General features: G+C 29.6%; 2 protein-coding genes across 2 annotated transcripts; one reads left to right on the top strand and one right to left on the bottom strand.

Annotated features, from left to right (window-relative positions):
- The first annotated feature begins 269 nt into the window (after nt 1-269).
- LOC25495206 (RING-H2 finger protein ATL46) lies at nt 270-3,242 on the top strand. Its single transcript, XM_013595388.3, has 2 exons — nt 270-2,009; nt 2,818-3,242. The coding sequence occupies exon 1, from the start codon at nt 844-846 to the stop codon at nt 1,996-1,998; it is 1,155 nt and encodes a 384-aa protein (XP_013450842.1). The 5' UTR covers nt 270-843; the 3' UTR covers nt 1,999-2,009; nt 2,818-3,242.
- Nucleotides 3,243-8,530: 5,288 nt separating this feature from the next.
- LOC25495205 (uncharacterized) lies at nt 8,531-12,064 on the bottom strand. Its single transcript, XM_013595387.2, has 5 exons — nt 12,014-12,064; nt 11,138-11,243; nt 9,024-9,737; nt 8,811-8,914; nt 8,531-8,569 (listed from the first exon to the last, which is right to left on the bottom strand). The coding sequence occupies exons 1-5, from the start codon at nt 12,062-12,064 to the stop codon at nt 8,531-8,533; spliced, it is 1,014 nt and encodes a 337-aa protein (XP_013450841.2).
- Nucleotides 12,065-14,703: the final 2,639 nt, after the last annotated feature.

The raw sequence follows: 14,703 nt of genomic DNA, 5'->3' as shown, positions 1-14,703 counted from the left end.
CAAGATTTGAGGTTCAAACCAAAAAAAAATATTAAAGACCACATACATTATTCACTGAATAAATCTAAAATATTAATTTTTACTTATAATAATCAAATAATATAGATTTTAACATCTTAACTTATCTCTAAACAATTTACCATGATTAAAGTTCGTTAACCATTTAGTCTCATGTTAAATTCTCTCCATGGTTAATTTTGGCTCTTGAAAATAAAATAAATTTATGTGGCATAAAACAAAACACATGCACAGAATCCACGCTCCTTTATTGCGAGTGAGATTGAAACTATTTCTGTTTCTTTTTGTCATCCCTTACCTCTCTCACTTTGGGAACTGCTTCCTTCCCACTTTCACAGTTTTTGGATTCTTTCCTTCTTACCATAAACCCAACAAATTTTGTCCACTTTTCTTTTGGATCCATCACACACTTCCAACACATTACAGTTTCACTCTTCACTTTTCTCTTTCACTTCTTGTTCCTTCATACTTCAAACTCACTTTCAAAACTTCAACAAAAACATGCAAAAAAAAAACAGTGTTCCATTTAGCTGAGTTAAGTTCTTAGTATTATTTTACCAAAAATCCATTATAGAAAAAAGATAAAAATTTGATTTTTATATTTTTTTTTGAAGTGGGTTTTGAGCCAATAGATGTGTAAGAGAGTGAAACATCATAGTACTGTACTTTGTTTTTTTTTTTTGGTCTGAAAATTTAAGATTAGTTTTTTTTTTTTTTTTTTGTTAGTACTTTTTGTGTTGTTGTTATTGTTGTAAGATAAGATGTGACTAGGATCTTGTTTGGTTGGAAGAGAATATTGTGTTTATGATTTGTTACTAGATTTAGATGTCAGAAACTATGTATCCTAAGTTGTTATTTGAACATACCCATTTAAGAATGTCTTTGATTAATCATCATCAAATTTATCAAAAAGATGGTTACTTTATAAATTTTCCACCACCATCATCACAATCTTCATCAAGTTCTTCAACAACATCAACAGCATCAGGAACAACAGCACCATCTTCATCTTCTAGTACTAAGATTAGTCCAGCTGTTCTTTTCATCATAGTGGTTCTTGCTGTTTTGTTTTTCATATCTGGTTTACTTCATTTGCTTGTTAGATTTCTCATAAAGCATCCATCTTCATCAAGTTCTTCTAATAGACAACATCATAATGAAATTTCAACTTCTGATGCACTTCAAAGACAGCTACAACAGCTTTTTCATCTTCATGATTCTGGTTTAGATCAAGCTTTTATTGATGCACTACCTGTTTTTCAATTCAAGGAGATTGTTGGTTTGAATGAGCCTTTTGATTGTGCTGTTTGTTTGTGTGAGTTTACTGAGAAAGACAAGCTAAGATTGTTACCTATGTGTAGCCATGCTTTTCATATAAGTTGTATAGATACTTGGCTACTTTCAAACTCTACTTGTCCTCTTTGTAGAGGAACACTTCAAACTAATGGATTTTCTATTGAAAATCCGATATTCGATTTCGATGATCTTAGGGAAGATGATGGTTGTCCTTGTAATGGAGAGAATAGATTTGGTACTAGACAAAAAGAAATTGTTGTTGATGAAGTTGTAGATAAAGGGGTTTTGCCAGTTCGACTCGGGAAATTCAAGAAGACGAATGTGGAAGTCGGTCGAGAGAATGAAGAAGTAGGGGAAACAAGTAGTAGTAATTTGGATGCAAGAAGATGTTATTCAATGGGATCTTATCAATATGTGGTTGGAAATTCAGAGTTAAGGGTAGCCTTAAACCATGAGAGTATAACTCATCATGATACAAGGATTATCAAAGGAATTGAAAATGGTGTTGAGAGTGATTTGGAAGGAAAGAAGATTAGTAATGTTAGTAAAGGTGAAAGTTTTTCTATTTCCAAGATTTGGTTATGGCCAAGAAAGGGAAAATTTTCTTCTAGTTCTTTAGAAGCTCATAATGGAATGACATTGCCATCTTATCTTAACAAAGATTTGCAGAATCATGGTGTATGAAATAATGAAAGGTATCTATATTAACTTTGTTTCTTCATTCACTTGATTATTCATTTCAATCCATTGATTGAAGCTGCTTCACTTTGCATTAGAGTTCCAAAAGAATTTGGTTTGCTAATTTTGAGATTGTGGCATAATATTTTGATGTATTATTAGAGAGAAAATATATGAAATACAGTTCCTTTCTTTGTTCAAAAAGATCTTCTGACTCCATTGTATGATGAAATTGGATTTGGTGATTGTAAATGTTAATCTGATCTTATATGGTTATACACAGTGAAAATCTTGTTTATGTTGAATCTTGATTCACTATGATGAATCCTCCTTATTCATTACAATGAATCACTAACTAAACTTTAGTGTAACCAGCCACTTTTTTCTTAACTGGTATAGTTAGGAACTTTTCTTTTGTCATTTGATTTACAACTTTGATCTATATTAGCTTATAATTTTGCTATGTCACTTGTTTTTGCTTCAAAATATCATATTTTTATTAGTAATGTATCTTGTAATTCATGATAATATTAGAATCGCAGTCAAAAAACAGTTCTTTCGATTCTTAGCATATGTTTGGTTACAATTTTGGAGGATCAAAAGTGATTTTAGAAGGTGTAGAATTGTTTTTATCATGTTTGGATGATTTAAAAGAAAATTGATTTTGCTTGTAGAATTGATTCTGCATGGAGCTAGAATTTGCAGTTTTTGGCTTCTGCAATTGATTTTAGTCCTTGTTAAATCCTCTTATACATATATCCTTCGAAACATAAATAACATTATATTCAACTCGTTTTTATCCGGAATCCGGAATCAATTTTACAGAATCAATTTTTGGCGCCGGGCAAAACCAAACATACAATAGTAAGAATCTGGATTTGATAAACATGGTGCAAACATCAACTTCCTAGTACAATGGAGAGATCCAAGGTAGTTGATTGAATTTGGTTTAGAGCCTAAACTGTTTCAAAGCCAGACTTGTCTCTTTCTATGTCAATGTTATCTTACCATCAATATGTCTAGTTGTCTACTAGATCATGTTGTGTGACAATTGCATTTGCTTTATAAGGTTTTTGGTTTTGTTTGATATTTCATTATCATTCCACATACTTTATAGGAGAGTGTGAATACAAACTTTTTTTATGTTGAATATCTTTTAGTTTTTGGACAGTTGGGCAGTGATAGTGAGGTCCACCAAAGTTGGTGTAATAGAAGAATATATCTATCTTTTTATGAATTTTGATTCAAAATATTGGTTGTAGATGCTTTTTATGGGGCCACTTTTTAATCCTCCCATCTGTCCATGTTGAAATTAAAAGACAAATTTTCTTTAATTTTGGTCATAATTACAATCAATTAATCTCAAAATTGACTTTAGGGAGGGGTGTTCAAAAAGAAAATGGCCATGATTTGCACTTTTAAGATTACTTAACTTGCAATCAAACACCAAGCTGTTGAGTTTTCTAGATTAATGATTTGATATACCATCAATATCAACCATCCAATAACACTATAGTCATGTGTTACTAACATTTTAGCATCTAAATATTTGAGGAATTATGGATTTAAGCACCAAAATTGAATCTATGTAATGAGAATTTGGTATTGAATGACAAAAATGAACGTCTCTGTGCAGTGAATTACATTTTTGGTTAATTTTATGATGCACAATTTTTTTTCCTATCATTTAATCAATAAGTCTAGTTATAATTTACTTGATCTAATAGTGGAACTTGATCAAATAATCAACACAAACTTGATCAATTAATAAAGGGGAAAAGATACATAAAAAATAAAAACAACACATAAGCAAATTGGATCAATTCAGAGGAGAGGGAATCCTTATTGATTATAATTATAATAAGTAATGCCCAAAAAAAATGTTTTGGTTGCACTTGTACATTGAGGTGGTGGCATCTTTTGTTCTTGTAGCTTAACTCTAACTTGTGAAGAGTTGGTTGGTTAGGTACTACTAGAATCTATTGATTGCATGCTAGTACTAACTTCCATAAGAGTAATGACAAATTTCATTTAAAAAAAGAAAAAAAATCCAAGAGTCCAGTACTCTCATTTATGAAATGACAATGTCTTCAATCTCAATGTATATTATTTAAATTGAACATTAACTCATCAACACTATACCCTAGAAAAATAATATTCCGTATGTCCTCGATACTTGACCTACTTGACAATTTTACACAGATTAGAAAAGTATAAAGATGAAAGAAAGGGAATGATATTTTTACTAAATTGCCCTTGTTATTATTTTGAAGCCTTCACTTTTAAGTAATGATTACTTTCTTTGTTCCACTACAAACTTTTACATGGAGATCACAAAAAGTATTTATAAGGGGTAAATTTGTCAAATTCTGCTTAAAAATCTGAGAAGGTCAAGTATTGTTGAACAAATATTTTTTTCCAAATAGGTCAAGTATTAAGGGACGGAGGAAGTATATGAATTGGGTTTGTGAGCATGGGATACATGCTCTATCCGATTAAGATCAGACGTCTACATTTAAAACTTGAATTTCAAATTTAAAAAATAAATCAAATCAAAACACAAAATCTAATTTTTGATTTTGATCGGAAAGTCCAACACACTTAATCCAAATCCAAAAAAATATACGGTAAAAGAGAAAGAAATAAAGAATGATATTTGTTTTAGACGGAGGAATGAATGAAATATTTTACATGTACACAGTTACCAACACAAATATATACTCCTTCAGTTACATTTATAAACAAAAAATAATCTTTTAAATTTATTGAATAATTAATATATCCGATCGGATGAATTATTTATAATTTCAACATTAATAAGCATAGGTATAATTGACTTTTTTTTAAAATAGGTATATCATTATAATTATGATGATTAATTGATTATCACTGTACCATAATAATAGAATTTGATTATAACTTTGTACCCAAAAAAAAAATGAATTTGATTATAACTATGGTGATAATGGGTGGTGTGGAACTATGGGCTAGTATTTGTTATTGGTTGGGCCCAAAGCTCTGCAGGTCAGGGTACAACTGTGCATGCTACTGTCACTGTTGGAAATTGTCAACGACCTTTGCTCACAAATTTCAAGTTCACGTTCTACTAGCGCGTGTGTTACTATTGTTCATGGAAATACTATTAAGATAAGATAAGATAAAAAAAAAAGTTTTTTAACACTCACAAATCCACATAAAATGTTTGGGTGATATTGAGGTTTGATGATTTTATTGTATTTTTTATAAGAGAAAAAGATACATGAATTGATTAAAATAAGATCTTGTTAACTTGTAATTGGAAATATAAGTTATGTAAAATGTGAGGACTATTTTTTAAAGTCATATAAAATGTAGGGAAAAAAAACATATTTAACCTTAAAATAATTGAGACCCATTAACCACCACATCAACATTCCGTTAGAGAATTAATTTTGATAACGGAGATAAAATGTGAGGATTTTAAAAACATTTAATGAAATGTAGAAATTATTTTTTAAAGTGGTGTAGAATGTAAGGACTAAAAACATATTTAACCCAAAAAAAAAAAATTATGGTATATTTGTTAGGAGGCGTTTCCAATAGGTTTTTGGATTTTTCTTTATTTTCAGGGATGTATGAGTTTTACATTGGGGCTTCCCATCATCCTTTGTTTGTTGCTAATGTAAGACTCCGAGCCTAGTATTCCTTGTGCTGGTTAAGATTCATTGTTATCTTAATAAATTCCATTTTAGCTTTTTTTTTTTAAAAAAAAAATTGATCACTAAAAAACATTTACAATCTCAAAATAAAAAGTATATATTCTTCATCCTCCTCCATTTACCTTTTTTCCCTTTTGTAATTTGTTCGCATCTGGATCTTAATATCAATAAATATTTCTCCAATGTCCCTTTGCTAGACATTTGTGGTCTTGGCTGGTTAACATTCTTAACACCAATTTTAATTTCTCTTCTCTTGAAGATTTATGGAAGATTGGTAGTTCTTACACCCCACAATGCAGGTTAGCCATCAAGGCTTGTGTGATCAATATTATTTGGTGGGCTAGAAACTTGATTAGATTCCAAGATAAAAAAAACTCACTAGAAATCAGCCATCATCACTATAATTGCTAATGTTTCCATGACAGGGAACACTACTAAACTTTGTTCTTCAGTCAACATGACCGAATTTTGCAATCCTTAAAGCTTTGAACATTAACATCCACCCTCCAAAGGCTCCTCTCATCATTGAAGTTTTATGGATCCCTCCTCTCTTCAATTGGCTCAAGATTAACACTGATGGAGCCTACATAAAAAATTCAGCTAAAGCTGCTTGTGGAGGCATAGTTAGAGACGCTATGGGAGCTTGCATTGGCTGTTTTGCTCAAGATATCCCAAATTGCACTTCTGCTTTCTTTGCTGAAATTTTTGCTGTCATTGTTGCTATTGAACTAGCTGTTGCTAATCATTGGATGAACCTATGGCTCGAAACTGATTCCAAATTAGTGCTTCTGGCTTGCAAGGATGCTTCTATGGTTCCTTGGATCATTAGAAATAGATTGTACAACTGCATGGAGGCTACTAACAACATGCTTTTATTGTTAGTCGTATTTTTAGGGAAGGGAACACTTGTGCAGATGGTTTAGCTAACTTGGGTTTAGCTCTCTCTTCACATGTGTGGTTCCTTAATGTCCCGGATTGTATTGGAGCTGAATTTGTTAGAAATAAGCTAGGTCTTCCTAACTATAGATTTGTCTCTTTTTAAAAAGGTCTTGACCTAATTCCCCTTTTCTCTTTGTATTTCTTTTTTTATTTGAAGTTGAAGTAATGCTCTCTGCATTACCTTTTGTTTAAAATATATATATATATATATTTCTCCACTGCGTTTCAAATATAACATGAGTTGGTGCATTACCTTTTGTTTAAAATATATATATATATATATATATATATATATATATATATATATATATATATATATATATATATATATATATATATATATATATATATATATATTTCTCCACTGCGTTCCAAATATAACATGAGTTGGAGCAGAGTTCTTCATATGTTATTGTCCTTTATTGCAAATCTAAGATAAAAACACTTTTTTCTAAATAAGATAAAAATACATTTGTGTGTTGTTAATAGATACAAGAATATAAATAAATATTTGCAGTGGACTAGGCATATGTTATGTGAGCTATTCTTACTTGAACACAAATATAAATGAAATATGTTTGGACACACTCACATAAATGGAGAAAAATAAATGAGAAATAATTTAGTCAAATCATTCATTCATTTATTATTTTAATTTTTGTATTCATGTGTGCCAAATCACCTTTTATTTATGTTTGCGACTATGTTAGAATTTCTCTATGTTAGGGAAGAAACAGGTAGAACGATAGGGAAGCGATGGAACAAACCTGAAGCAAAAAAGAGAAAATGCAACATTAATTGATGAAGGATGTGTATAGGAGGATCAAATGGCGAGTTTATTCAAGTAAAGCAAACATGGATACATGGATTACCACCATCTCATGAGGCGGAAGTTTTGGGGTTAATCGAAGCAATAATTTAAATTGGAGAATTAGGAGTCATTATGGTGTCAATTGAACTTGATTACAAGCTAGTGGTTGACAGTATAAACAATGTTCTCAATTCCTTTTTTGAATTTGGTGCTATTTTGTTTGTGATGGTTTGGTTTAGCAAGTGTACTGAATTGTCGTTAAGTAGTAATATTTATAAAAGCTTGTATCTGTATGAATTGTGAAATTCTGACTTATCGACTACATGATTATGATTAGGATAAGTAACTCGGGGGTTGCACTTGGAAATAGTTGATTGACTTGAGGAAATAAAACAAATAAATCATTGATTAGATTATGTTAGAATATCTTCTCTTTCCATACGTGCTTATTTAGTTTCACGACGTTTTAACAAATGTAGCTAAGTCCAATGTCTTGGTTAATATAGTTATCAACCAATGAGGTCTTTAAATTGATAGCACATGTTGAACTCACACCTTTATTGCGTATAATTCAGCTTCTTATCAACTGAAACAACATGCACTGGCCTAAAAATAATAATTTAATTTGTTCACTCTGTCTCAGGAAAATTAAGTAAATGAACATGATGTTTAATAGAAAAATAGAGAAGAAGAATACCTTGATATCTTAAAAAAAGAAGCGAGTATTCAATACTTATAGAACAATATTAGTCAAAAATTTAAATTTATTTAAAAATAATAAAATATAAAAAGTAATGTGACGTCAAATGATCAAACTTTGAGTACAAAAGTTATGGAATATTCCTTATAACACGGTATTGGAACAACGGATATAAATAAAATAAAGTCACACAACATAACATAGTACTCCCCTAAAAAAAACATAACAAAGTACTAAAATGCCAAATAGATCGGAAAAATAAATATTCCCTATTAAAAGAAACGAGATAAAAAAGTATCATATAATCATCTGCATTGCCTCACAGGAGTGTTCCAATTTGTGTTTCTCACGCGGAAAGAGGTGAAGAACTTTCAAATATCAAGCACATGTTCATCTACGAGTTATTGTTTTATAAGCATTTTGTTCAACCTGCAAGCAAGATTAAACGATTAAAATATTCATTATTTTGAAAACTATCCATGTATCTATCAAAAACTAAAATTATTTGGGTTAAATTAATGATATGATCAAAGAGTGTCAACTATTAACTTTGAAATCCCAACATATTATTGTCTATTGTAACTTTTGTAAGAGCAATACAGTAGCAATGTTAGAAACATTCTGGCACAAACCAAAATTTTATGGACAGGGGAGTTAGACAATTTCGTACCTTTTCTAGTATTTCAAGCAAGTTATCATCATCAAAATTTAAAAAAGGTGGCGGTCTAGGATAATCATCCAATACACCAGTCAAAGAAGGAGATGAACTACTACCTGCATTGATTAATTCAAACTATACTTTGTAACTAAGAATACATTTTTATATGTAACAATTGAAAAATGGGTCACATTAATCCACATAAACATAAGAGAGAATACATACCTAAAAACAAAGAAGCATGAGAAGACTCTTCTGGAAAGCTAAAATTTCTAGACAATAGTTCATTAGAAGAAGTCTTTGTATGATCCAGAATTGCTCCATTCACAGAACGTGAGTTAGGTTCAACATTAGTGATTGGTGTAACATATGCATCTCCGATATTTGGATTAACCCCCGCAACTTTTCCATCAGCACCAAACATGAGAGGAGAAGAACTTGAATATCTAGGTTTTGATATGTTTGCCCCCCAACTGATTCCTTGTTGTAGACTCATGTTTGTATTTTGAGTATTATAAGGCACACTTGAAATATCTCCATGAAAAGACATATCAATAATACCAGATGATGACCCACCATTATTAAACGCGTTAGATAAATTTGAATCCACACCATGTAGAATAGCATCTCCGATATTTGGATTAACCTCTACAGCTTTTCCATCAATGCCAAACATGAGAGGAGAAGAACTTGAATATCCAGGTTTTGATATGTTTGCCCCCCCACTGATTCCTTGTTGTAGACTCATGTTTGTATTTTGAGTATTATAAGTCGACACATTTGAAATATCTCCATGAAAAGACATATCAATAATACCGGATGATGATCCACCATTTTTAGTATTAGATAAACTTGAATCTACACCATGTAGAATATTTTTTAGATTCAAGCCTTTTGAAGTTTGCACATCAACATGATAGCTTGTTGGATTCTCAGATACTGTATAAAAAAAAATTACATTTAGAGCCGGAAAACAAAATAGATTACAATTGAACTTTGAATATCATACTTAGAATAATAAATCATGTAACTTCATTGCTTTCAATTCCAAAACAATAAATGTCTTTTTTAAATTTTCAGAATTATAAAGTTCATAAATATTGTCTTTAAACCATGTCATATTATACTAGAGTTGCATATAAGTGTCAGAAAGTAAGAAGAAACCTACTAGAATTGATATGTGATCCATTAAAATTTGGTGGTGATGGAACAACGTGATACTGAAATCCGATAGATGTAGGAAATGATGAAACTTTTATTTGTTCCGAGTCCATTAATTTCTTTTATTTATCCAACAATGTGTTGAACTGTTCAATTTGTTGCTTCAACGCCAATCTTGTGTAATAAGCTTGAAAGAACTCAGGATTTTCTTCTTTAAGCTTTTGCCAAACTAAAAAGACGAGAAGGAAAAAGAAACTTAATAAAACTATTGCGGTTTTTATTATAACAAAAATGTAAAAATCGTTGGGATGGATATACATTGAAAGTCTATAAATTAAATTATCAATTGCAACTTGTGTGTGTGTGTGTGTTTTTATTTATCAACCTCTTAAAAATGATAGTCCAAATATTAAACCATAGCAATTATAAAGGCAGTGATGGAAAATGTAAGATTAAATAAACAAGAATTGAAAATTAAATAAAACATGTTACATTTATGGAACCGTACTCTAGTTGTATCTAATCTAAGAAAGCTTTTTTAACCATTAATTGAATTCACTGCATATATAAAGCAAACAAGCTAGTTTCTTTATTTTGTCACTGCACACATTCAAAAATTATTCAATTTCTTTAATTTGAAGTTTTAATGAAGAAAAATGTTTCTTATTTTTGAAGTATCAACCTAACCAATCATAAAAATACAGAATAAACAATCATGAACAAGAGTGCACAACCCCGAATATTAAACAAGCTCCTTTCAAAATATAACATATTTTGACTTCTTTTTTTTTACAAAATAACATAAAGTAGTGGCAACGTAATCAAATGAACCAGAAAATAATATTATCATTGTTACTACTTAGAACTTGAGACTAAATATCAAGCACATAATAAAAATTCTTCTTGAAAACTCTCAATTTCTTCTTAAAATCTTATTCTTAACTATCATTGTTGTACTATAATTAATCTTTTCATATTGAAAAACATAGCTATTGTAAAATTAGACCTCGGTCATATTTCAGAAATCTATGCTTTATTTAGAACAAAATATAAACAAAATATCAATAATTAAATGATTTATATTAAAAAAATATTTCAATTAAATTTTTAATCAAGTTAGATATCGTAGAATACATCAAAAGTAAATTAACAAAAATAGAAGAAAATAACTTTATTACCGATTTCAGTGAATTCAGGCTCAATATTTGCTTTCTCTAGTAATGTTTTCAATATTTCTTTTGGACTCATATACAATTGCATGCATCGCTCTATGAGATTTTTCACCTGTAATGAGGCATATAAATTTGTTGTTAGCAATTTCTCATACATGTAGGGTGAACCAAACAGAATATAGAATAAGTAAGAGATTTCAGGAAAGGGAAATGAGGGAAAAGAAGGAACACAATTACGCAACACTATTGGTAAACCTTTGATAACTTATCAAGTCTTAATATTAACCCAACTATGAAAAGTCATGTGCTCCTCGAACCTAGCTACTGATTCGAAATATTGTTGTTACATAGCCACACTATAGATATGTTACATTGGAGAATTTGAATAAACTGCCATTGTTATTCTATTTAGTGCAAAAAAAAATTATGAAATAACATATGTAGCGGAGTTATAGCAGTGTTGAGTAGTGGAATTTGACCAAACCACTATTTTTCGCGATTCCTAATTGACAATACTGAGCTGAGTAATAACGAAAACCTCGTCTATAAAAAGTCAAAACTACATAAAACCAATACACATACTATTGTATTATATTTGTTGTATTAAAAATAAATTGTCTAACCCATAAGTGCAATTCTCTAATCCATATATATATTCTCAACAACCTTAATAAAACAATACTCGTTAAGGACATTCCCATTATTTTTTATAATGAAAATAAATATAAGAAGAGCACGTGAAATAAAGAAGGCAAAGATAAAAATAATGACTATATTTACTTACACACTAATCAAAACATTGTTTTTTAGAGAAACAATGGAAAAAGATGAAGAATTCTTCACATATTCAAATCACTAAAGAGAGATAAAATCATTAATTACCATATCAACATCTCGATCAGTAATAACACGCTTCATGGTACTCCTTGACATATCGTAAATTTCAAAGATCCAGTTACCAACTAACTGATGACATGAATAAAGTAGAATAAATGTTAAGTCCTTTAAAAAAAAAAAGAATATACGTTAAGTATTGCAAAACATAACAGGCAAAATACACACATCAAAAGTAAATGAAAACCAATCATAAACAATACTCACGATGAAAATAAGAATGTAAAAACGATCAAACGATATATGTGTGTTTGTGTGTGTGTAATCTAAATCTATATGTCGCAAATAAATTAAAATATGTTTAACTGCATCAGATTCTATCAAACTAAAAGAAAATATGGTAATGAGTTACCCTACAATCAAAATATTGAAAATAGACAGAAACATAAAAATCAACTAAAAATACATGCATACATTGGAGTAAAAAATAGGTACCTGTGTGTGAGAGAGAGAGAGAGGGAGAGGGAGAGGGAGAGGGAGAGTGAGTGAGAGAGAGAGAGATAGAGGAAAAAAGGAAAAAACGACGAAGGAGAAGTTATGTATTGGGGCTATGTTTTGTTTAGTATGACAAATGTTAGAGTGAGATGGTAAATGTCTTTTGTTTAGTCATCTTTGGACGTATCTATACTTAAATTTATTTAACATTTACAATAATCTTCGTCAAAAAAGAAATTAAAAAAAAAAGTAGATTTTAGTTTAGGATTTTACTTTATATATATAAAAAAAGTCAATTATCATCATTTGACTGATTTATTTAACAATTACAATAATCCTCGTCAAAAAAGAAATTTGAAAAAATAGATTTTAGTTTAGTTTTTTACTTTTATAAATAAAAAAAAACAATTATGATCATTTAACTGATTTATTTAACAATTACAATAATCTTCGTCAAAATTTATAAAAAAAAAAATAGATTTTAGTTTAATTTTTTACTTTTGTATAGTAAAAATCAATTATGATCATTTGACTGCTTTATGTAACAATTACAATAGTCTTCGTCAAAAAAGAAATTTTAAAAAATAGATTTTAGTTTAGTTTTTTACTTTTATATAAACAAAAATCAATTATGATCATTTGACTGAAATTTAAATATTGTGAATTAATTTTTAAAAAAATATTGTGCATTAAATATAGATATTATTTTAAAACAAAAAAATTAATATAAGTTTTTAAGGATTAAAAATTTAATATTTGAAAATAAATTTATGTTTAGTGACTATTATTTTCTTCTCAAAAAGTAGGGCCAAAGTATAATAATTTCTTTATGATATTTTTTTATTAAGTTTTCATACCTATATCTAATCTTATATGATATGTGTCCAACACTAAAGTATGAATACATCTCTCAGTTGAGATTCGAACCTTGATTCACTACATTGTGAAAAACTATCTCTTTCTAATAATTTGAATTCTTTTTTTTTTTTTTGTCAAGTAGTCTTGTGGCTAAAAATTCACCTCTTAAAATGAATAAGTGAGGTGTTCGAGGTTTATACTTTGGCATCTGCAAATAAATGCAATATCCCTACCAATTGATTCAAGAGTGAATTATGTATTTTATAGCTTGTTATACCATACGATTTATTTGTCTTAAAATTATAGCTGTCAATTGGGCTGGTCTGACATAACCCACCTCGGTTCGGTGGGTTGTTCATATAAATGAAGACACACTTGATTTATGGGCTACCGAAATTGAGCCAACTCAATTAGTAATTGGCTGCATGGTCAATTGGGCCAACCCGGTCTGTAATTTCAAATGTATTATTATTATTTTTTTTATAAAAAAGAAAGATGCAATGAACAATACATCTACCAATTACATTTTTTTTAATAGAAACATATCACATAAATTATTATTTATCAAATAAATCAATGTGTTCATAAACTTAGTCACATGATATATAAAACATTTATTAAATCAACATCCATGAAGGATAAATAGCAAAAAAACATCAACGCAAAAATATAAAGTATTTATCACAACTCACAAAGTGCAATCTTGAAGACAAAAAATTATGTCTTGCATAATAAAATAATGGCTAAATTGCATTTTTGGTCCCTTAACTATTTAGGTGTATCTCTTTGGTCCCTTAATTAAAATTCGATTTATTTGGGTTCCTTAACTTCTCTTCGTTACACATTTTGGTCATTTCCGTTAGTCTTAATTCAAAAACGTTAAGTTTTCTTCATTTTCTTCTAGATTTTTGTAGGCATCTAATGAGTCGTATTCATGTTTAAAATTCTTGAGATTTTGTTGTCTTTTATTGTAGGATTGTTAGCTATGTAGGCATCTAATGAGCATGAATTGGGTCCAATGGTTGAGTCGCGATCGACTGTGGTTGCCAGTGCCAATATTAAATGCCACCATTCTCTTTGAGTTCCTGATGATCTTCTACGTAAGACTCTGTCTGTAACGAACAGAAAGTTATATGATATGTAAACTAGCGTGAGTTAACTCACACTGGGTTTATAACCTGCGTGAGTTAACTTATGTTGCGTGACTTAAGTCACGCATGTGTAAAATTAAGTCATGTTTGATTTACACATGCGTTAGTTAACTAACGTAAGGGCATTTTTGACATTGCTGCAGGGTGCGAGTGAAAAGTGCAGGGTGAAGAGCAAAATTTAAATAGTCTTGTTAGAATCAGGTTTACGATAAGAATCCAACCCAAAAGATTAAT

The sequence above is a fragment of the Medicago truncatula genome, chromosome 6, assembly GCF_003473485.1.
Source record: "Medicago truncatula cultivar Jemalong A17 chromosome 6, MtrunA17r5.0-ANR, whole genome shotgun sequence".
NCBI classification, from domain to species: domain Eukaryota; kingdom Viridiplantae; phylum Streptophyta; class Magnoliopsida; order Fabales; family Fabaceae; genus Medicago; species Medicago truncatula.
This window is presented reverse-complemented; position numbering and strand designations above follow the sequence as displayed.